The sequence below is a fragment of the Corvus cornix genome, chromosome 10 (assembly GCF_000738735.6).
Source record: "Corvus cornix cornix isolate S_Up_H32 chromosome 10, ASM73873v5, whole genome shotgun sequence".
In the NCBI taxonomy this organism is placed as follows: domain Eukaryota; kingdom Metazoa; phylum Chordata; class Aves; order Passeriformes; family Corvidae; genus Corvus; species Corvus cornix.
The window spans coordinates 18,545,800-18,568,810 of record NC_046340.1 but is presented as its reverse complement, the minus strand read 5'-3'; the positions used below and the strand labels follow the sequence as shown (position 1 = coordinate 18,568,810).

Genomic DNA, 23,011 nt, shown 5'->3' with positions numbered 1-23,011 from the left:
CAGATCTGGACCCGACACTCTGCCAAAAGCCCCGCTGAGCCACAGAGAGCTGCTGCTGACAGCACAAGATTAACAATAAACTGCAAACACTCCCTTCCTGCACGTGTGCTGAGAAGAAAGCTCAGCTGGGTGAAAAAGTTCGGCAGCGAGAAGGGAGGGCCCTGGGAGCCTCCCTTCAGAGGATGAGGGCTCCCTCAGAGGAGCCACCCCGCAATGGGTGCCTGGAGGGAAACTCAAGGGCAGCCTGAGCAGCAGATCACACTGCCTGGGCTGCTCCAGGAGACAGCTGGGTGGAAAATGGTACCTGGAAGGACAGGACACTGCAGCTGAACCAGAACCACTCTGCAGGCAGGATGTGCACAGCTCCAGGGATGCTCTCAACACCCACCTCTCCTGCACTCCTGGGCAATGGGACATGCAGCCCTTCCAGATGGATTCCCTGCTGCTTCTGGTTCTTTTCCAGCCTTCCAGTGCTTGTGTCTGACCTCGGTTTGGCACAGCCAAGCCAGTCCACGCCCAGAGCACAAGGGAGAGCTTCTCCCCATGCTAGTCCTAGAAAGACACTGGCATCCCTGACTCTTTTAGGCTCCAGCTGAGCAAACACAGGTGCTGCTCTTCACACCCACCAGCTGCCCTGCTCTGGGGCATGAGCTTTCTCGCTGGCTCTAGGGCTTCATTTGCACAAGCTGCCTTTTTTCTTCCCTCATCCCAAAGCCTCAGGCTGTGGCTGGTGCTCTGGGACTGGCATCACTTGCACCTGAAGGCACTGGGGCTGCCTGACAGCCCAGGAGTTCCGCTTAATTTTTGTGCCCTACATGCCTGCTCAGAGGGGATCCAGAAGCACAGAGGCAATGCCTGCACCCCCAAATCATGCAGCAAAAGGCAGCAGCAGGCAGATACCATGGCCAGACAGGAGATTGATGTCCTGGGGCTTGTCAAGGCCCTGGGAAAAGAGGCAGAAGCTCAGAGCATGGTGGCTTGTGTCCTCCCTGGCTACGCCAGCCTATAGTGCTGCCTTCCCTCCTGACACTATCCTGCCTGCCCAGGAAAGCTTCTTGCAGCCTGGTTATCTGTCTCAGCCTCACCCAGGCCAGAAGAAGCCCTAAACACAGCCCTGTGCTCCTCAAAGTCCATGTGTAGCCAGGGATGGGGCCAACTTGTTTTCAGAGATCACAGCCTGTACAAAGCCCTAAATTCCCTCCTTCTTCTGTTCTACCCAATGCCCCCACGACAGCAAAGAGGACTGGTCACTGGTGGTATATTTATATATCGATACAAATAAAACCAAAACAACTCCCAGAAAAGTAACGACAACAAAAAGGTTTCTCTGAGAGCAAAATAGGAACATTTACAAATACTTCTGGCTCTGGCTTGGATCAAGTTAATGTTAAATACAAAAAAAAAAAAAAAACCCCACAAAAAAAACCCAAAAGAAAACAAAACAAAAACTCCCAAACCCATGCCCCCCTCCCCCAAGATTATAAAAAAATAAGAATATACACATTCAAAGAGCTTATTACAGTATAAAGTTGGGGAGGCCCAGGCAGTGGTGGGGGCTGGGGCCGGGGCAGAGGCTCATTGCCTCTCCAGGGTTTGGAGTTTATTCTTGCTCAGCGCTTTCCCAGACCATGACTCAACTCAGGGCTGGGCCTGCGGGTTCCCAGTGGCAGCTTGGGAAAGCCGGGCAACCTGGAGAGCCGGTCGGTCCCCATGTGCCCATCACCTCGTACCTAGTGACTCCCACAGCGGCACCCAAGGGGCAGGGGATGCCTGTGAGCTCAGCACCCCCCGGACAACACAATCCTCCAGATCCTCCCATGAGCAGAGCTGCTATCTCCATGGGGAAGATGAGACAAAGAAACAGGGAGGACACCATCAAGTATCCTTGTGCCTCCAGTGGGACGGGCACAGGAGGGGATACCGGGTCCCAGTGCTGCCCATGAGGGGAAATAAGGGGAAGGGGGAAGACAAGACAGAGCCAGGACCAAACTCACCGCTCCAGAGATCACAGCAGTGAGGTGGCAGGACAGCAGGGACCCTTGGGAGCTGCTAAAGGGGAGGTTGTATATATGTATCTATATAATAGCTGGGGGGTCACAGCGGGGGTATATTATATACACACATACATACAGACACACAGATGGAGCGTCAGGCGAGACCGAAGCATGTGCCTCCTCCTCAGCCCCAGGACTGGGAATATATTCCCTAGGACTTCGCAAAGCCCCTCTCTAGGTACATCTTAGGTGGTCCCAACAACACAAAACAAACAAAAAACAAACAAACCCCCCCCCCCCCCCCCCCCCAAAAAACCCCAACAACTTGAAGAGAAGACAAACCACCTCCCCAACCAACCAAACCCAACCGAAACACGACGGGGAGGAGTGAGAGCCCCTTCCCGTGCCAGTGAGTGGCAGCCACCGTTTGGGTTGAATAAGGCACAGTTCCATAGCAGTGCTGACAGCTGAGGTGCTCCGGCACCGCCGCTCCCATGGCTCTGCTGAGTCCTGGCAGGCACCGAGGCGGCTCAGGCAGCCCCCGAGGATGGGCAGGGGGGTCTGCAGGGAGGCAGCAGGTCTCAGTGCCCTGGCGAGCTCTTCTCCTGGGCGGCCCGGCTGTGGTTGGTGAGCAGCAGGCCCTCACGCTGGGCGTGCTCGAGGATGGCAGTGTAGCAGAAATAATACTGCTCAGGGGTCTGGATGCTGAAGGCGCGCTGGGTCCGCATGCGCAGCACCGTCTGGTAGATGTTCAGAGTGCCCACGTCCTGCAGCTGCGACAGGCAGATGTCCAGCGCACAGAAGGTACCTAGGGACAACGATGGGGATGGCATCAGGCAGCAAATGGCACCATCGCTGCTCCTTGTGAGAGCTGGAGTGGTGGTGCTTAGCCCCCCACCAATCTCCCACAGGCATCTGGGGACTTTTCCCAGGTCTGATAGTTGTGGGAAGTCCGGAGGACACGTGTCTCAGGTCAACCAGCTTGCAAACACACAGTGGGTCCCCGGGATGGAAATGCCCCAGAGAAGCTGGGCTTGTCACCCCACCACCCCCAAACCTCCTCCCTGCCCATTACCTGTCCTGCCAATGCCAGCGCTGCAGTGCACCACGACTGGGGGTCCCCCAGGGTGACCCTTGAAGCGAGGTCCCAGGGCGCTGACAGCCACCCTCTGCTGCTGCTTCACGGCCCCCAAAAAGTCGATGAGAGTGGCGGCGGAAGAGGGGACGCCATAATCTGGCCAGCTCAGGTACTGGAAGTGGGACACCAGCCGCCGCTCCCTGGTCTGGGAAAAGCAGAGGGGTTAGACCCTCTTTCGTCCTCTGACCCCTGGTGCCCCCATGCCATTCCCCCACCAGGCAGCTGTGGCCACGCACCTCTGAGCTGTGGATCTCCAGGATGGTTTTCTTGTAATGGTTGAGGTTTTCTACACCCAGGTTGGTGATGGTGAGGGCCCCAAAGCACACCTGCAAATCCTTCTCCAGGGGCCAGTACTGGCCACACTTCCTCCTGCCTCCTTCCTCCAGCCTGGGAGCAGGACAAGGACAGGCAGGTAATGTCCTCCTTGCCCTGCCTGGGACATCTCCCATGCCACCCAGCCTTGGTCCTTTGGGGATCCCGCAGGGACCAGTCTGTCCTTGACCCAATGTTCCCCCTCTGTGGGGCTCTGGCTGGCACCACTGCTGCAGGATCACTGCACCAAGCCCAAAATGCTCATTTTGCACAGAAAAAGAGGGCTGTGTCCCTCCATGAGCGCTCACCGGGTTGTCATCACGATCACCAGGACGTTCTGCTCCCACACCATGCGCCAGAAGTCACCGTAGGTGTTTTCCAGAGGCCCTGTAGGGACAACCCAGACATCAGTCCAAAACCTCATGGATTTGGGCAACCCCTTTCCCAGCTGCATTCACCAGGCCCCCATCACCTCCACAGGGAACCTCAGCCCCTTCCTGTAGTGGCTGACCCCGGTGTGGATCCACGAACACCACCCGGAGTTGTCACTGCCTGCTGCCCCCAGCACCAAGTCCCTATGGCTCAGCGCTGATCCCGCCTCTCTGCTCATCCCTGGGCAGATGGGGAAAATCCAGACTGGGATAGGGGCAGGGAGAGGGCTGCTATCGTGGATGAAGATGGATTCCCTTGCTCTCTCCCAGGAAAAACTTCAGTCCACTAGCTGGAGACTGGGAAGGGAATAAATACACCCAGGGAGGAGTAAATACACCCTGAGAGAAGGAGGACCTGCTGGGCAGTGCCCTGCTCCCTATGCCAGTGGCTGACACTGGGCAGAGAGGTGGAACCCATGGGTGCATCAGGAGCAGAACAACCCCTTGTTGGCTCAGCCATACCCTGAGTGCCAATGTAAGCGTTCCTCTGCTTGTAGCCATCCATGAAGCTCGCGTTGATGTAGTCAGTCAGCTGCAGGGAGAAAAGCACGGATGAGGTAAGGCCTCCAGAACCCCGTGTCAGGGACAGCTGCGCCAGCTTTGCACAGGACTGTGAGTTTCCATCCTGGGCTGGCTCACCTCCGGGCGGCTGTACGGCTTCGCCAGCTTGACACGGGTTTGGTCCAGGCAGGGCACGTCCCCGTACCGGTTCTTGTCCTGGTTGTAGGGTGCCCTGGGAGGCGGAGCAGAGGGAAGCAGGGATGTATTCCAGGCAAGGCAAAGGCAGCACTCCTCCCTCTGTGCAAGCCTCTGGGGCCCGTAGCCTGGGCTCTGCTGCCATCACCTGGCCAAAGCCTCGGGAAGCAGAGCCCCGGCCAGGTCCCGCTCCCTGCTGTCCTCTGCAGCTCCTTTCTATCCCCACAGGCTGCAGGACTCACAAAGGGGGCTCACGCCATCCCTAGGCCGGGGTTCTCTGTTGCTAACCCCAAGCACCACACGCTGAAGAGGCCGATGGACCACCATCCAGCAGCGGAAGCGTGGGGAGGGGGAGCACCCAGCTTTTTGGGGCGAGAGGGGCACCTGGCTCCCTCCCACTGACTCACAAAGAGCAGACGAAGGTGCCGGCCGGGCTCCTGCGCCGAATGTCTTCGTACTCCTCGTAGATGCCACGTTTCTGCTTGTGGCTGACGTGATCCAGCAGCTCCTGGAGGGTGACGGACTTGGGCCCGGGGACATGGACGGAGCCATTATCTTTGGGGGCCGCCAGCGGCACCAGGATGAGCTCGTCCAGGGGGTCGGGGTGCCCGTTCTGCTGGGGCAGGAACCGGCAATTCCAGCTCAGGGGGTCCAGTTTGAGGGACCCTCCAAGGTACTCGGGGAGGCATTCCCGGGGAAGGTGTTCCTTCAGCTCTGACATCTTCACCATCTGCACCTGTGAGGGGAAGAGGAAAGGCAGGGGTGACTCCAAGAAGGCTGGAGAGGATTCAGTGGGGATGGGGACAGGGATGCCAAAGGTCTGGTGCTCAGCAGCTTCCAGCAGATGGGGCTGAACGGCACAAACTGCTTCCACCACCCTGTCCCAAAGGGAAAGCAGCCTCAGCCCTGCCCACCGAGGGTCCTGTGCCAGGAGAGTCCCGTGCCAGGAGGGTCCCCACTCACCCGCTCCCGCAGCTTCTCCTTCAGCAGCAGGCTGATGATGGAGTAGGGCACGCGGAACCACATGGGTGCTCCCACAATGAAAACCTTCTTGAGCCGAGCTGGGAAGGCACCCTGTGGGCATGAGGAGGGGGTCAGATCCACTCTGCTGTGGCAGGGGACATATCCCAGCAGAGGTGACAAGCAGCAAAGGGACCCCATGATGGCAATGCTCCATCTGAAGCGTGCCTTGCACGCTCACAGCTGTGCTTGTTTTTATGAGTCGATAATGAAACAAATTACTTCCTTGGAATTAGGTAGGCAGAGGGTTTGGCTCCATGGGGGAGAGGTGAAGACGGGAACTGGGATTATGCAAAGAACACACCCAGGCCAGTATTTACTGTTACTGCTTTTTTTTCCGGAGAAGGGAGGAGGCACCAAATGCCAGCACGATTAAAAAATAATTTGCATCTGTTTTCCCAAAAGCACTGCCAGCAGCTGTGAGAGGAATCCAGCCTGGGGACAGCTGATCCCTCCCGCCCGCGCGACACTGCAGCCACAGCCGGGTCCAGCCTGGCGAGCTGCCAGCATCTTCCCGAGGTCCTGCGGGGCTGGAGCTGGTGCTCCTCGGCTGAGACGTGGTCAGTGTGGTCTGGGGTGAAAATTGATGCCAAAACCACAGAACTTTGGGTTCTTGGTGAGCAAGTGGCCCACACACTGTCCCCAGACAGCAGTTAACCCCCAGGCACCACCTTGAGCAGATTGAGGATCTTCTTGCTGAGGTCCAGCTCGAAGTTGGTGTACTGTGACCCTGCCATGTCATAGATGAACACCAGCCCATTCCTTTGCGTCTCAAAGCTGAGAGGGAGAAAAGAACAATGTCAACCCCACAACATGCGACCACTTGGCTCATGCATCAGCAGCTCTGCCCCACTCTGATTCCCAAAAATCCCTTCCCATGCTTCCAGAAGGACTCACAGACCCAAACCTTGCTTCTGCACTTCCCAGCTGCTCCACCACCTCTTCCTACAACCCTCATTTAAGCCTGACTCGAGCCTTAAGCCTGCCTCAGCAGCATCACCCGTGATGGGTAAGGTCAAAACCAGAAAGAACCCAGCAGGATAAATGGCAGGAGAATGTCCCGGGTTTATATTTTTGGCAGGGCTCATGTTACGTCTGGCTGATGGTGGGGCTGCCTCCTCCCCAGCCAAAGCCTGCAGGAATCTGGGGCTTTGCTAAACTGAACCCAGGGCGTGGACAGGGCAAAGCTGCAAAATGCCTGGTTCAGGGCTTGGGGGATTTTGTTCCCCTGCTGAACAACCCCATAAGGAGGACAGGTTGAGATTCAAAGCAGGGAATTTCAAGCCATGGGGACCAGTGACCTCCCTGGGAGGGAAGGGGCTCCCTGGGAACCCTACAGTGTGAGACAGGGCACCTCTGCAGAGGCAGGCTCACCTCTCCACAGCTCGGTCCAGCAAGTAGAAGAGTGCCTGGAGCACCACATGCTGCACACTCTTGCTGGGGTGGTGCAGCTTGGCTGTGAACAGGGCGATGGAGGCTCCTGAGGGGTCCCGCACGCTCTGCCGAGGGAACAGGGTCAGGCTCCCGCAGCACCCATGCGGAGCAGAGCTGGGATAAGCCACCCAGCTGGGATAACTCACGGGGGGAACACTCCACCTACCAGAATGGTGAACTTCCCGCTGAGCAGCTCTGAGCGCAATGGCTCCTCATGCGGCTTCAGCTTCACAATTCCCTCCTTCAGCCGTGTCTCCTGCGGGCAGGGAGGGGAGTGACAGGGGGCACAGGCATGGCCCACCTCTGCTCCATGGGGCACCCAGCCATCCGAGGGCATCTCTCCTCCATGGGATCATTTTCCAGCACACCCCCCAGGTAACAGGTAGAGCAGCTTTGCAACACCAGGTTGGAAAAGGCATGCATGGATCTATATCCTTAATATATAGGGAAATGCTCTGTGGGCAGCACACACCAGCCAGGAGGGCACCCCATGAGCTGCTCCAGAGGAGGGGAAAGGATTGGGATCAACGAGATCTCCATGGCGACCCGCCTTGGCTGAAAAAGGATTTTCCAGCTGGATAAAACTTGTAAGGGAGAGAGAAAAAGAAAAAAGAGCAGGAGGAGGGTGGTCCTAGGGAGCAGGGATATCCCGCAGAGCAGGAAGCCCTTTGGCTGGGGGGTTCCGGCCCCCTCACTTACCCGGTAGGAGTGGAAGAGCTCAATGGCCCGCAGGACGTCGAACTTGCGGGCCATGAGGAACTTGACAGCCACATTCCAGGAGAGCGGGGACACATTGTACTGGCCTGTCCACTTGTTGATCTCCTCCAGGAACTGCTTGGTTGCCTGTGGGAGAGATCAGGGGTGTGTGGTGAGACAGGGTGAGAGGAAGAGGAGGAGGAGGAGGACTGCCCGAGGAACATCCCTGGTCATTGTTGAAGCTACAGTCCTCAACAGACAAGGCAGCCTCTCGGGGTGAAGCAGGAAGCTCCACTACAAAAGGGGTAAGGGCAGCGGTGATGGAGACGGCAGAAATGCCACATGGGGAAGGGAGCAAGGGGTGGGAAAAACGGAAGCTGGGGGACACCTATGGAAGGGAGAAGGGGAACAAAAGGAGAATTTTACAGGCAACAAACTACTATTCAGACACAGCATCCCCAGCACAGCCCCATCAGCTGGCAGCGGCCTCCGGGGGCTGCAGCTCCACCATGGAGCAGCGAACTTGGCTGTGGGAACACAGGCAATGAACATGGAGGCCTGATTCTTCGACCTGCTACAGCTCACGGATCAGCTCGCCCAGTAACACCAGTTTCACACATACATGGAAGACCAGGAGGGTCCCAGGACACAGCTTTGCCTTCTGCTGCGGATTGATCCCCTGTCCCACACAGGAACCCCAAGAGAGACGGGGCAGCGCAGCCCAGCCTTCCACCACATCCTGCTCAAAGGATGCAGGCAGGATGGAGGGAGACACCAGAATGCCTTGCTCCCACCCAGGCACACGGCAAAATGAAACAGCTTCCATCCTCCCTAGAGTGGAGGATGGCAATGCTGTCCGAGGAGGAGGAGGGACAGGGAGTGCTGAAGGCTGGCTCTGGGAGCAGGGAGCACAGGCAGGCGGCGGTGTAGGATGTCAGGCAGCGGCACGAAGTTACTGGGAGCTATTCAGAGTTACTGGGAGCTACTGAGCCAGAAAAGCTTGTCGGTGTTAATGACTTCCGACAGGAGGAAGCGAAGGGCCGGGGTTTATCGGCGGTGTGAGGCTCGCCAGGGACATCGAGCCCCTCTCACGGGATGAGCCAAAGGAGCCCGGCTCATCCCAGGGGTCTCTCTCCCAGTGCACTGCAGCCAGGAGCTCTCTAACTTGGTCCCAGAGTCGCAGAAAGCAGCCAGACAAGCACCACAGGAAAATAAATGGAGCAATACAGGAACCGTCTTCAGCCTTAACACAGCACACATCCACACATATAGGAATATATCCTATCCATAAACATATCCTATCCAGTATATCCTGGGCACACCTCCACTATGCCAGGGCATACCCCGAGGTGCCCAAAATCCAGGGCTGCAGATGCAAACCCAAAATAACAGTGAAGATAATCCTTCCCCAGCACATGCAGGATGGTCCACATACGGGAGTGAACACCAGGCACAACTCCCACTGCCCTCAGACAGTGACCAGAGCCGACACCACAGCCTGAGATGGCAACGATACCCTAGGATGGGAAGGGCGTTCCCAGATGATGGGAAGAGGAGCCTAAAGGGCATGATGGCAATGAGGAGAGGATGAAACCTGTGGCTCAGGTCTCCTTCCTCAACATCTAACCCGTCACACTTCACGCAATCCTATTTCCAGCATCCGTCACGAGGGATGACTGGCTTTTTGCAAGGGGAAGGCTCACAAGAACAAGCGCTGGCTTTGCAGGCAGCTCAGCCATGAATTCCAGCTTTCCCTGGGAATAAAACCAAATTCCAAACTTACCAGTGCCACCATTCAACAGCAGGGAGCCAGGTGTTGCGGGGCTGAGCATCAATGCCAGCCATAGCTCTGCCCACTTCGTGCACTCCACCGGGTCTCATCATCATTATTCCCAGCCCCAATTCCACATGGATTTATACAGGTGTCAATCCCAGCGGAGCAGGGATTGCTCCACGTGCCGAAAACAAAGCCCGTGACCCAGAGCTGCAGCAAGAAGCCCTGTTTCGGCAGCACTGTGAGCGAAATTGTCCGTGGCCAGGCATTTGGAACAATGCTGGTCTTTGGAGTGCTGGCGTCATCCACGTCCCCGCTCTGCTGGAGCAGGGTGGTGACAAATCCACCGCTGTCGGAATCCGGGGGCTCTTCCAGCCCTCCTCCCCCAGGCAGCAAACCTACCCTCCTTCTTCAGTGTGGGGAAGTGGGGGATAAATCTGAGAAAATTGCAGCTGGGCTGAAAACCCTCAAGGAAAATTGGTTTGGCTCCTCGGGGATAGGCGAGGGAGGGAACTGCAGAGAGCCAGCAGAAGAGATGTCCCAAGGCTGGCCTAAGAGGAGAAGGGTGAATTTTCTCCTGGCTTGCTGTCGGTAACAGGGGAGAGTGGAGGAAATCTTGATGGTCCCGACAAGCATGAAGGGGTGGCAGGAAGGGCATGTTCCAGCCCAAACCACCACTTACCCACAAAAAGAAGGAAACTTCCATTATTTTGGCTTCCAAACCACCAAGAGCAGCACCAAAGGCAGCCTTCTCCACACCAGGCTGATGACCCAAACCTGGAGCCATTACTGCAAACATCTCTTCACCTTCTCCGTCCAATATTCCCACACAAACCAAACATCTCAGATCTCCCTCCTGGGACGCTGCTCCCACTGCAAACCAGCCTTCCCTGTCACTGCAGGCTCTCCAAAAACCCTCCTTCTGGAAGCTTTGCCTCCTCCATGACACAGGAAAAATGCAAATCTCAGGCACCTGTGGGGACAGAGGGCAAAAACACTCCCCATTCCTTGAGATTTTATCACCCTGGAGAGAGCAGTACTGCTCCCAGGAGGAAAAAAGCCCGGTAGCTCTGCATTTGCTGAGCAGCAGCGCAGGCTGCAGGAGGGACTCTTCTATGGAGGTTTTGAGAACACGGCATCTCCGTCCCAACCCTCCCAAACCTTCCTGTAGAAACGAAGCATTTTTAAAGGAGAAAACCAACCAGCCAACCAACGGGAAAACCGACCATTTTGGAACGAAAACAGGACCTTTTGCCTTCGCACTGCCGTCCTCAGCGCCACCAAGGTGGCCAATGTGACAGCCCGAGGGGGCAGAGGGAGCCCGGCAGCTTGCCCAGTCCCGCTCCCAGGCTCCACATCCCCATCCAGAGGGAAGCCCAGCGGCCGCGAGTGGGCAAGCCTGGGGAAGAGGACAAAGGAGGGGACAGGCAGGATTGCTCCGGCCACCCGAGGCGCCCCGGCCGGCTCCTGGGCCCCGTTCCCCGAGCCCAGCAACATCCTCCCGCGGTGACGCAAGGCCGGCGGAGGAAGCCGGGACGTCACGGGAGGCCTGGGGCGTGGGAAGCGCGTGCACAACGCATCCCCACGCATCATCCCCACGCCAGCCTGCCCACGGCAGGGAGCCCTGCCAGCAGGGACACGCTGCTCTGGGGACGGGGGACCCACGCCCCAGCACCCGCGGCACGGGCCTTGCGAGGGCTCCTGGGGAGCGGGAAGGCTGGGGCGGGTTGCGTGGATGGGGGTTGTAGGGTGGGTGCTGCGTGGGTTGGGACGCTGCGGGTTTGGCGGCTGCAAGGATGGGGGCTGCGTGGGTGGTTGGGGTGGGGGGGGCTTCCCATCGGGAGAACGGCCTCGCTGGGAAGAGACAGCCTTGCAACTGGGGGGTAGCTAAAAACGATGGGAAAGGAGCGGTGGGGTGAAGGAACCCCCGGGGTCCTGCCCAGCTCGAACCGGGGAAGGGGAGCCCGGCGGGGACCTACCTGCTCCTCCTCGGCGCTGAGCTCCGCGGCCATGCTGCGCGCCGGGCCGGGCCGGGCCGGGCCGGGCCGAGCCGAGCCGAGCCGGGCCGGTCTAGGCGGAGAGCGTCCCGGCGGAGCCCATCCCCGGCGCTGCGGGCACCGGCCCCTCCCGGCGGCGAGGGCGGCTCCGCCCCGGGGGCCCCGCCGAAAGTGCCGAGAAAATTAAAATGTAAAAAAAAAAATTACAAAAAATTAAATATCTATATATGTGTGTGCGCGTATGTCTGAGTCCCCCGGGAAGTTTGGCTCGGCCCGGGAGCGCCGCTCGGCTGGGCCGGGCCGAGCCGAGCTCCCGCCCCGCTCCGCTCTGCCCCGGCGGGGGCGGCGGCAGGAAGCGCCCGCAGCCCCCGGTCCCTCCTCCCGTCCCCTCCCCGCGGCTCGGCCGACCCCGCAGGGCGGGCGGGGGACAGGAAGCCCTCCCCGGCGGGGGAGCGAGCGGGGGGCCGCAGCCGGGATGGGGCCGGAGGGGCCCGGTCCCCCCCTCCCCGCTCCGCGCCGGCTCCCCCAGCTCCGGTTCCGGCCGCGGCAGGCGGGAGCACCGCCGCTAAAATGGTGGCAGCATCCTCCTCCCTTTGCTGGTGCTGGATAAAATTCCCGGCAGCAGCATCCTCCCTTGCTGTTACTGGATAAAATTCCCGGCACAGCATTCTCCCTTGCCGGTATTCCAGCCTCGCAGCCTTCCCCCACGAGCAGGAGTCCAGGATTTCCAGGCGTCTCTTTCCACTCCCGCCTCTACGATCCCTAAGTTGCATTTCCCAGCCGAGCGCAGGTGTCAGCGCCTCGATGGAGAGTCCCGAAGCTCCTCCGGGAAGGAGCGGGGATCCCGGGAAGCACAGCAGCGGTCGCTCTAAAAAGCCAGGCCCTGGGACAAGGGGACATTTTGTTCAGCCGAGGAGCACTGCGCTGGCAGCGTGCCGGGAGCCGGAGCCTGTGCACCTAACTGGGAGAAAATGGAAGTAGGGCAAAGGGAAGGGGCTGAGCCCCGGCTAGATGAGGGCTCCAGGCTGGCTCTGTCCCCCGGCGCCCCAGGCCAAGTCTCCAGGTCGAGCTGCCCGCTCAGCTCTCCTGCCCCAGGCCAAATTTCAGCCCCCGGTGGGGTGACCCCTCCAGTGGAGCGGCTGCCTGTTCCAGCTGGGAGTGGGATCACACCCAGCAAACAGAACAGTCACGGCATCAAACTGCGCTGGCCCCTGCGACTTCCGTTTGACACCCTCTCTCCAAACACAGCCTTTCGTTCCCAACAGGAATTGTAACGCAAATATTTATTTCTCCAGCCCAGCTCGTGCTTTTAAAAGGGAAACTATGAGGCATCATCTGGAGCCGGCGGGAAGCTGCCGTCGCTTCCCTCTTGCTCTCCTCTATCAGAGCACACAGCCCCTCTTTGCCTGTATTTCCTGTCCTTCTCTCGGCTAGAGGACCTTGGAAGGCTGCTGGAGGGCAGTAACCTGAGCTGCAGCTTTCTCTGCCCTCAGGGATGCACAAATCTTCCATCCAGATGCCCACCTCCGGGTTTAATTGCCTGATGGAAGGAAAACTCTGCTGACAGGAGGCTGGATGCAGTCTCCTGCTCAGCGCTCTCCCTGCAGTTGTTGCCAACCAAGGAGGCTGAAGGTGGGAGCCTCTGAGGGATGGGGACGTTAAGGCAGTCCAGGTGCTCATCCTCTTTCCCTGGGCTAGCTGCTTCACATGTTAAAACAGTAAATTAAGCAGCTGTTTCAAAGAGACAGCTCCGAACACTGCGGGGCCAGGGTGCCACTTCCCTCCCGGGGAAGGGGAGTGGAGGGCAGCTCCCTCCCACAGCCAGGCCAGTTCCTGCTGCCCGCTGGTATCATCCATAGCGGCTGCACAGCCAGATGGTCGCACACAGCCCACACGCTTGGCACAGAAACCAGCCTTTTTCTGGGAAAAACAGGGGGTGCAAGGGCAGGATACAAGTGCACCCGCTATCTGCAGGTGGCCATCCCCACTCTCAGTATCTCCTCCAGGGGTATTTCCATAGAGAGCTGACAGGAGAGTCCCCAGTGCTGCCTTGAGCCTGATCTCCCTCCTCCTTTTCATCCCCCTCTGGAAACCAACCTGGGGACAGTGAGAACAATCATTTCATCCCCCTAAAACCAGGGAGGGGGAGCAGCCGGTGCTTAAAAAGTGGGATTGGGCTGGGATGAGAAAGGCAGGACAAGAGACTGAAGTACCTTGATGTGCAGAGAATTAAACCCACACAAGCATTTCCTCTGCTCCAGTCAGCACTGGAACCAATTTTTCAATCCCTATTTGGGAGGCACAGCACGCATCCACCCTTAGGTAGCAGGAAGACGCTCAAGAATTTGTCTTTCTGAGAAACCTTTTATTTGGCACGATCAATGGTAGCGTTTTTCAGAGTGAAACCATTCCTTCCTCCCCCCACTGAGAAAAGCCTTGAGGAGAGAGAGGCTTCTGCTGCGCTTGCGCCGCACAAAGCCCTGTTCCGAGGCAGGTCCTGCTGCAACGCAAGGAAATTTAGATTTTTCCAAAAACGTGTGGGTGTGGAAAGTCCAGCCTTTGGATTTACAGCAGCTCACTGCAAACTTTTTGTTAGTAACAACTTTCATCGAAAAGGCCTCAGAGAACAGCTGGATCAAAGGCTGAGAAGCCCCGATTTCCAGGGCTGGGAAGGTGGGGCTGCTGCAAGGGTCACAAGCAGCAGCTGCACCTCAGAGGTCCAAGCACTGTTCCTATGCTGGAGTTTTGCCAAGACTCTAACAGAAGCAGGGTCAGGAGCTGAACTGTATCCCTGCACTATGGGGACAGATCATTTCCCAGCAAATGACTGCTATAGCCAAGAACCAGACAATCCTGTTAAGGCTTCACAGAAGTCCTGGCAAAAAGTCTGTAATAGCAACAAATACAAAAAATCCAGCAGCACTTAGGGCAAGATATTCTACTGTCATGCCCTTTAAACAAAGCCATCCTATCATTATTACTCTGCCCCCTCTCAGGAGCACGATGCACAGAGGGAAGCAGGGAGCCTTTTCCCTGCTCCCTGCCCAGCTGGCCTGTCCCAGCAGCTTAACTCTCCATCTGGCTCGCTGCTCCATCCCAGCCCTCCGGAGACTTTTCTGGCTGAGGGGTGGACAAGTGTTCCAGCTCATAGTGTCCGTTCCTCGTGGCCACCTCGCCGCTCGGGTGGCCTTTTCCGCCGCCAGCTTTTTACTCCTCTTGCTCTCGATGATCTGCTGGAGCTGCCGCCCGGCGTAGTCCGGCTTGGCCGTGAGCACGGTGGTGGGCACAGTGAGCCCCAGGATTTCGGGGACCATGTAGGGCCGGAGCCAGCCCACCAGTGGGGTGCTGCCGGGGGTGTAGTGGGTTTGCTTGTGGTAGAAGAGCAGCCCGTCAACCTGTGGGCAGGAGAGAGAATGAATGAAAGGGCAGAGCTGAAGCTCCTGTAGGTGAATGACCAGGCACCAGACAACGGCTCTGCTCTCTGTTTGCAGGCCAAAACCACCAGCTGGATCATTTTTCCTCAAGCAGTGCAATAAATAGCGGAAGGGAAAGAAGAAACCTGCAGAGCTCCTGCCCTGAAAGATCAGCGACTCCCAGATGGCTTTAAATTGTCAAAGGCAAACAAGTCCAGCCCAGTGTCGGCACAGAACAGTGTCCTCTGGATGCTTTCATCCTATTCTGCAGAAAAGGGAGCGGGTTTCTGAATAAGGCAGCCCACTTTACTGGATTAGGGTTATTTTAAATAATACATTTGGAAAGTAATTAGTCCGAGTGTGTGACGCCAAGGAGCCCTGATTCCTAACAGCTCTTTCAGCTGGCTTATGCCAAAAAAATTCTTAATGTTTCTCAGGAGAGAACTTCTCCCAGCAATCAATGACAGTTAAGGGCACTCAGGACTTTAAAGGTTTAAGCCCTAACTCTTGTGCTACTATTTCCACACTCCGCAGTGCTGCAGCTGGCTGATGTTTTCCCCACTTCCCCACTGTGCTCAGGGGTTCTCATCCCCCCCCCTCTTCCCACGCCTCCCAGGGGAGTGCTCTGCGAGGTTGGATCCTGCTGTCAGGCTGACTAATGCTGGAGGTGGTGCTCCTCTTAGCTCAGCTTCACAAGCTCTTAAAAGGCCATTTTGCTACAAGGAAGAGTGGCTGAGTGGGCAGAAGAGAGGAGAACAAGAGCCCACCCCAGGATGAACTGCTCCCAGGCCCCTCCCTGATCCTACAGTCCCCAGGACAGACATCCTGGCTGAGCACAAAGCAGCATATATCCACTTCTGCTCCATGGATGCTAACCTCTGGCAGAGAGGGTAAAGCTTCTGGCACTATTCTGTCCATAATTTTCAGTCACTGCTAACATCTTGCAAAAGATCCCAGAAAAAGGGGGATTTCTGTGCTAGGAAAACATAAAACCAGAACAGTAAACATCATGATGAGCTTGTGCAACCCCTCTGGATATGTAAAGTTAAAAGCTTTTCCCTCACCCTGCCTCGTGGGAAGAACCAGATTCTGTAGCGCTCGGTACATCCAGCCCATTCCTGTGGGTGCGTGGCACTTGATGAGCAACGGGGACTCTCCAGCACCCACAGGAATGTTTTGGTAAAGATCAGAGCCTGGAAAGGCCTTCCAGACCACTCCAAATATCTACCCCAAGCTAGAGAATCAAAGGAGTTCAGCCGGGTGAAGTTAGGTCATGTTCTCCGTTCCCTGATTGAAGTGACTCCTATATTCCTTCCCGTTTATTTAATTTGTTGGCTGGGTCCCTACCCTGACTCACCACAGTGACAGTGGCCACATCAGAGCAAGGACTGATGCTGTCCCTAAACGACTGAACCTGAGGAGAGACTGACCTGGCAGGATTTAACATTCCACAGCCACACTTTCCAGGTTTTAGGTGCTTAACAGTCCTCCCATTCCTTCCCATCGAGGTTTCTCAGAGGCTTTGGCTCCCCTGCCTTCGTGGAAAGCATGGTTTTACTCAGATCTGTGAGGACAGTAGCTCCCAAGATCCACTCCAAAACCCACCTGAAATTCAGAGCCAGTCAACTGATCCAAAGTCTACTGAACTCCAGGGAGTAAGATTCCACTGAATAGAGTGGATCAGGCCCTAGCTCTGAGGCTACAGATTAACTCTGAAGACCCAGATCTGAAAGCACTGACCCCCTCTGTGGCCACCACACACACACACACACACGAGATCCCTGTCAGGATCACCAGATGCTGGGTCCAGACCTAAAACCACCTGTTACCCTTCGTCCATAGTCAGGATGTATTTCACCTCCTGCAAAGTTTATTCTGTCCTGTGCCAGTGGTAGAAGGTGTTTTTGGGGATTTTTGGGCTCCCTCTTGTGACACACCACAGAGACCCACGGCTCCCTTCCTCCTGGAAAAAGCACCATGGTTCTTCCCGTGGTGTTTGGGCTGCCTTGAGCCAACTTGTATTTTGCTTCTTAGGGTCACACCCTGATATGGCAGAGGGCCTGGGGGCAAATCACAGCTGGAGTCTGTTCAGCTCCATCTCCTGCTCCAGAGTTTCGCAACAGCCTCCTTTGTAACCCAGAAGTCTGCTGCTGTGACTGCAGAGGGCAAATACTCCTCAGCCTTTCCTCACGGGAGCAGATGCCTCGGGAAGGAATGAAGACTTTACTCGGGAAAGCCGGGAAAGCCAGGAATGACTGTTTCTACGGAGGCACTCGGAGCACTTATTATTGAGCAAGCCAGCTGTAAAAAAGCTGGGAAGCCTCTTCAATCCGTGTTCAGAGAGGGTCTGGCAAGACCAGCGGGCGGTTGGGACTTTCCAACTTGTTCTGATGACTGTCCTGGCTTTTACGAGCAGAAGGCAAAGTCTGCCCTCCCAGCCGAGTTAGTGCCCTTAACTTAAACCTACACCTATGTTAATGGTTAACTCGGGATGGGAGAGCACGAGAGACACCGTCACATCAACGTGGCTTTTGGCTTCGTGGGACAAGAAATTTCTGTGGAGGCTGTTCCTGACGTAGGGCTGAGACTGGGCGCTCCCAGGAACAGCTGCAGCCACTAGAGGAGCTTCTGGCTCACAGATGTTGTCACTGTCACTGGGTCGGAATGCCACTGCCTCCTTCATCCTCTTCCCTTGCAGTGACAAGCCAGCCAGGGCAGGCAAAAGCAGCCAGAGCTGATTCCATGAGGGCCTGCGACTCACTGCTCACAACCACACGGAACTGAGCTTGGTGGCACATGGATTTGCCTGTCCTGCCCTTCCCCAAAGGTCAGAACACAACAGCTGTGTCAGGGGAGGTTTAGAGTGGATATCAGGAAAAGGGTCTTCCCCCAGAGGGTGGCCAGGCACTGGAATAGGCTCCCCAGAGCAGTCGTCATAACCCCAAGCTTGCCAGAGCTCAGGGAGCCTTTGGACAACACTCTCAGAATCCCAGGGTGGGATTCTTGGAGCTGTCCTGTGCAGGGCCAGGAGTTGGACTTTGATGCTACCAGCAGGTCCATCAGAATATTGTATGATTCTATGATTCTGCTTTTAAACCTGATGTAGCAAACGCAGGTGTCCTGTTCAGTCCTTTCTCTCACAGCCAACTGCCCCCAGCTCCAGTACACCTCAGGCACCCATCATGAACACCCAACCCCCCCAGAAACCATTAGGATCTTACCACCACCCTTCTCCTTCCTCCCCACAAAACAGCCAGGTGCCTTGTCAGAAGCATCGACACCAAGGAAACACACACAAGCCCACCCAGGGCAGTGGTCAGTACCAGTTTTGGCCCTGAAAAGGTCAGCTGTCCATCACACTGCTATGTGAGCCTGAGTTGTGCTGCTTCTGGAGGCAGCCTGAGTGTCCTCTCATCCCAAAAGGCTCTTTCAGACACCGCCAACTGCAGCAAGGGCAGCACAAACACAGGGAGTGCTATGGTTTAACTCTTGCTCGTTTGTGTGGTTGAATGAGGCTGTACCTGGTGACAAGGCAACAGGTCAACCATGGGCAGAAAGGCATCCATCCCACACGCAGGAAACAGCAACTTGGGAAGCTTCCTGCAGCCTCAGGAGAGCAAATTCCCAAGGAGAGGGGATTCACTGGATCTCTCCCAGCACTGGCAGAGGTGTGGCAGAGCTGTTGCTAAGGCTGGGGTCCACCCCTGTGTGTTCTCACCTCAAAGGGAAAGTCCGTAGCCAGCAGCTCACGCAGGCTGTCCGAGGAGCAGGGGAAGTTCTGCAGGCCCACAAATTTGTACTGAAAGAGTAAGAGAGGGTTAGAAGAGGCAACCGTCTGGTCTACAGGAGAACAGGCTGCTGAATCCAGCACAGGTGTGTAGGCAGCTAAGAAGGAAGGATTCCTCCAGTGCAGGATCTGGCATAAGAGGGAAAGGGTGAGGAACAGCTCCCGCATACTCCTGACACCTTTTTTCCCAAGCACCTAAGACTGCAGGAAGGACTTTTCAGGAGACCTGACCCAGAGATGCTCTTCTAACCAAAATAGAAAATTATGACCTCCGGGCAGGATGCAAAGCAGACAGACGTCTGCTCCAGGCTGCTGGCTCAGCCAAGCCAATCTTTCCACCCAGGAAATGAAAGCTGAAACAACCCCCCCTTCATTAGGTAGTTATCTTCTGGATATTCCTGTTGGAGTCAGGACAGGATGTTCTCTGAACACAGACACCCTCATTGCAGTCAGCCCCATTTATCACTGAGTTGCTCAGCTCACAGGAGCTGCTCTGCTTCGCCATGTCTGAGCAGACAAATCTCTCATGTCTGTGCCCAAAAATCACATTCCAAGCTGCTGTGGGTTCTAGGTCTGACCCCCATGTGCAAGTCTTCAAAGGAAGAGTTTTTATCCTGGCTCAGCAGGAACTCTGGGTGGCAATCCAGCATTCATGCCGACAACTTCAATGATCAGTTTAAACAGAGGGAAGGCTTAAAGCTTTACAAACCCACAAGACTGCAAGAATAAAACCCATTGTAGTCAGGCTGCCAACCAACGCTGCTCCTGAAGAAACCACACTGGTTTTCCATTCCATTACAAGGGAAAGCTAAAAACAGCATGGAAGTTAGCTGATACCCTGCAGTGTGATCTCCCTTAGCACTTTGGATGGGGGAAAAAACCCCCACTGAACTCATTTACAATATGCAGTGGTTCTATTTACATCCTGACCACGGCATCCCATTTCATCAGATGTACACTTTGAAGCCTGATCTGTGAGGGGAAAGAAAAAAAAAGAAAAAAAGCTTCCGCTTGTGAAAGAAACTGCTGAAGCCTGCTGAACAGGAGAGCTTACCCCCCCAGCCTCCTCCTCAGTACAAAAGGACTTACCGGATTAATTCTGCTTTTCTCTCCCAGCCCTTCCTCCTCTTGGATTTTTGAGGAGAGCCAGAAGAATCTGAAGTCAGTCTGTGAAAGGAGGCAGAGTTAGTGAGCATTCACCACAAATCACCTGACAGCGTCTGCTGAGTGTCTTTGTTCTGCTGCACTCACTGGGAGATTTACAAACTCAACTTCACCTGCAGCACCAGCACCCCAAACCCTGCTACTCCCCCCCAAAACACGTACACAGTTATCCAGCGGCCCTAAAGCTGTAAAGATGCTGGTGCTTAGGAGAAATATCCACCTTTTGCAGAGTGAGCTACATGCAGTGCTGGAGCAATGCAGCTCAGGGAACAACAGGGAAGGCAGGGACTCGGTACCTGGCAGTCATAAACAGGGTGTCCTCTCCAGCACATCACGTCCAGGATATAGTAGGTCTGCTTGGCCTCGTTGTAGATGCAGTCCAGGATGCTGTACACTGCACACACAAACACAGGGAGGTCCACACCTGCTCCAAACACTGCCCAACCCAGCTGGCAAATGCCAGGTTACAGCTCTCCGACATCAATCCTGCCCTGATGTGAGACTGCGGCGTGCAGAGGGATCCCCTTCTGCCAACAGAAACGGCAACCACAAAAAGCCTTGAGCTTGAGGAACCCCAAGAGGCTGCAAAGGGACCAGTCAGAGGCACAGCAAGCAAAGCCATGTTTCAGAAAATGGCATTTGCCAGACAATAAGCCTCTTTTTTCAGGGCAAAAAATATTAATTCCAAGAGGTATTAAGGAAGATGACACCATACAGAGGCCTCTGTTAGAGGACAGAGAGGATGTTGGGGTTTAAGAGTGTCAGTCAAACAGGCAGCTTATTAAAAGATGTGGCAGGACAAGGGGCAATGGTTTTAAACTGGAAAAGGGCAATTTGAGATTATATGTTAGGAACTCTTTCCTGTGAGGGTGCTGAGGCCTGGCACAGGTTGCCCAGAGAAGCTGTGGCTGCCCCATCCCTGGAAGTGTCCAAGGCCAGGTTGGACAGGGTTTGGAGCAATCTGGTTTAGGGGAAGGTTCCCTAACAGTGGAACAAGATGAGCTTTAAAGGTCTCTTCCAACCCAAACCATTTGGGGATTCTATGTGCTTGCCTAGCATAAAGGCACTTGATATTGTTTCCATCTAGTTATCTCCAGAGATACAGAAACAGGCCTGAAGCTGACCACCCCCAGCACAAAAAAGGGGCATAGCTGTGGGACTTGGGGGAGCTGGAGGAACAGCGCTGGGCCTGCAGCACATACACTCCCAGGGAGAAGCAGGCAGCTCCCCTCTCTCTATCCCAAATGCCTCCTCACACCTTTGTCACTGGTTGAGTTGTGCCGGTTTCCCCCCGGCAGCAGGGACGGGAACCTGTTGACACAGAAGCCACTCTTGGTGTAAGCTGCTGTTGTGCCCTGTGAGGAGAAAAGGAGAGAAAAAACCACAGTCAAGCCAGTTTTATGTTGGCTGGGAATGAGCACAGGTCCTTTAGAACTTACCCTGGAGGCCACGACGAGAGCCCTTTTCCCGACGGGACATACCACCACAAGCCACTCCTGCTCCAGATCTGAGGGGACATCCACCAGCCACTCTGACAGCATCAGCTACGGAGAGTCCAGGGAGAAGAACCAGTCAGTAACAGCTCTCCTGAAGTTATGGACAACAAACAGCTCAAGGATAAAGCAAGGAGGTTTTGACTTTGCTTTGACAGCTACACTGGGTGCTTTTGAGGCAGCTGGCACTGCTTGTCACCCCCAAAAGGGCTCCTTCCCTCCCTCTAATGAAGTCCAACCTGCCTAACACAGTCTTCCCCAAGTCTTTCTCTTGCTTCCCAGCTGCTGACTGAGCTTCACACCACAGCACAGGGCTCACAGCCCTTGATTGGGCACACCACACCTTGGCCCCCATTGCAGCACTTTATTTTTAAAAACATAGCAGGGCTTAGAGATCCCAAAATATTAGGAGTAAAGAACCTGGACAAGTCGACCTCTTCAGAAGTTGCCTAAGTGGCTGTGTGTTATCTAGGACCGATACACACCGAGGCTGATAAAAGCCAGCCGAGTTTGCCCTTCCTTCCTTTCCAAACACAGGGAAAGACAGAAATCTTTAGCTGAATGCTGCCTATCAGGGTACTCATGCTGCTAGCTGAGCTGAAATCTCCCGAAGTGGGGAACACGGGGATGCCAGGTTAATGGTTGGAATCAATGACCTTCGAGATCCTTTCCAAAGTAAGTGATTCCACAGCACACAGGCATCCCATCTCCACCTGTTTTCCATTCGAACTCAGCATGTTTTGGAGGTGAACTAAACACAGTTTCTCTGTGAGCACCAAGCCGGGCAGGACACACTCCTCTCAGCCCCCAAATGGCCATCACCGTGGCCTCAAACCACCCCACATCCCTGCCCCACACCTCGCCACGGGCACACAGATGGCTCCTCACCTGATTGGCGTAGCGCTTGGGCAGCTTTTTGCCAGCATCCACGTCCATCGCCTCTTCCTCCGCATCTTCCCCTTCTCTGTCCTCGTCCTCGCTCTCCACCCCTGCCCAGTCGTCCTCCGCCAGCCTCCTGGCATGGTTCACGTAGTCCAGCCGCCTCCTGCGGTCGAGGAAACAACCCGGTGGGGAAGCAGGTCACCCACGGCACCCCGCACACCCAGCCCGGGCCGCTCCCCACAGGCGGCCTAACGCGCCCCGCGCTCCCAGGCCGGCGGCGCCCGCCCGCTGCCGCGCTCACTCTCTCTGGATGCGGAGGAGGCGCTGCCGGCGCTCGGCCTGCCCGGGGCCGCCGCGGGGCTTGTAGGCGGCCAGACGGGGGTGCGGCGCGGCCGGGCTGCAGGGCCCCGCCAGCCCCACGCCCGCCGCCAGCGCCGCGCTCAGCTCCTCCATGGCAACCCCGCGGCCCGACGCGCTTCCGCCCGCGCCGCCCGCAGCGCCACCGCGCGGCGCGGAGGCCCCGCGCCCCCCCCGCAGCCCGCTCGTCCCGTGCCTCAGTTTCCCCCGCGCCCGGGCACCGGGACGGGGCGCTGCGCGCCGGGAGCGGGCACAGGCGAGGGGGGACATCCCGGCAGGGACGCGGGAGCAGCCGCAGCCCCCGCGGGCGGGGATTCGTGCCCCGGGGGCCGGCTGCCTGCAGAGGGCAGCGTGCGGCTGGCCGGGCCGGGCCGGGCCGCTCCCCGCCGCGAACCGGGCGGCGGAGCGGGGAGCGCGGCGCTG

At 56.6% G+C, this 23,011-nt stretch overlaps 2 protein-coding genes across 5 annotated transcripts; both read right to left on the bottom strand.

Annotated features, from left to right (window-relative positions):
- Window positions 1-1,241: 1,241 nt before the first annotated feature.
- PTPN9 (protein tyrosine phosphatase non-receptor type 9) lies at window positions 1,242-11,815 on the bottom strand. 4 transcript variants are annotated; one of them, XM_039557874.1, is made up of 13 exons: window positions 11,475-11,815; window positions 7,725-7,868; window positions 7,192-7,281; window positions 6,966-7,090; window positions 6,263-6,368; window positions 5,535-5,645; window positions 4,979-5,307; window positions 4,515-4,608; window positions 4,338-4,407; window positions 3,753-3,831; window positions 3,369-3,519; window positions 3,070-3,277; window positions 1,242-2,802 (listed from the first exon to the last, which is right to left on the bottom strand). In XM_039557874.1, the coding sequence occupies exons 1-13, from the start codon at window positions 11,505-11,507 to the stop codon at window positions 2,576-2,578; spliced, it is 1,767 nt and encodes a 588-aa protein (XP_039413808.1). In that variant the 5' UTR covers window positions 11,508-11,815; the 3' UTR covers window positions 1,242-2,575. The 4 variants fall into 4 exon arrangements, with proteins under 4 accessions (XP_039413808.1, XP_039413806.1, XP_039413807.1 ...); XM_039557872.1 differs by lacking the exon at window positions 11,475-11,815 and adding an exon at window positions 10,744-11,103; XM_039557873.1 differs by lacking the exon at window positions 11,475-11,815 and adding an exon at window positions 10,178-10,704.
- A 2,655-nt stretch (window positions 11,816-14,470) lies between these two features.
- Window positions 14,471-22,684, bottom strand: SNUPN (snurportin 1). The gene is given in 9 exon segments (XM_039557957.1): window positions 14,471-14,666; window positions 14,669-14,887; window positions 18,624-18,704; window positions 19,782-19,859; window positions 20,153-20,250; window positions 21,115-21,211; window positions 21,296-21,400; window positions 22,238-22,394; window positions 22,533-22,684. Coding segments are annotated over 9 exon segments (1,095 nt in total). The 3' UTR covers window positions 14,471-14,558.
- Window positions 22,685-23,011: the final 327 nt, after the last annotated feature.

Bases quoted from the DNA above. Each gene is read 5' to 3' on its own strand.
- PTPN9 (XM_039557872.1), bottom strand. From the start codon at position 11,088: ATGATGCGTGGGGATGCGTTGTGCACGCGCTTCCCACGCCCCAGGCCT. The intron at 7,869-10,743 runs GTCCTGTTTTCG...TCTCTCCCACAG, and splicing joins CGGCAGTGCGAAGGCAAAAG to GCAACCAAGCAGTTCCTGGA. The intron at 4,609-4,978 runs GTGAGTCAGTGG...TCCGCCTCCCAG, and splicing joins GGCACCTTCGTCTGCTCTTT to GGCACCCTACAACCAGGACA.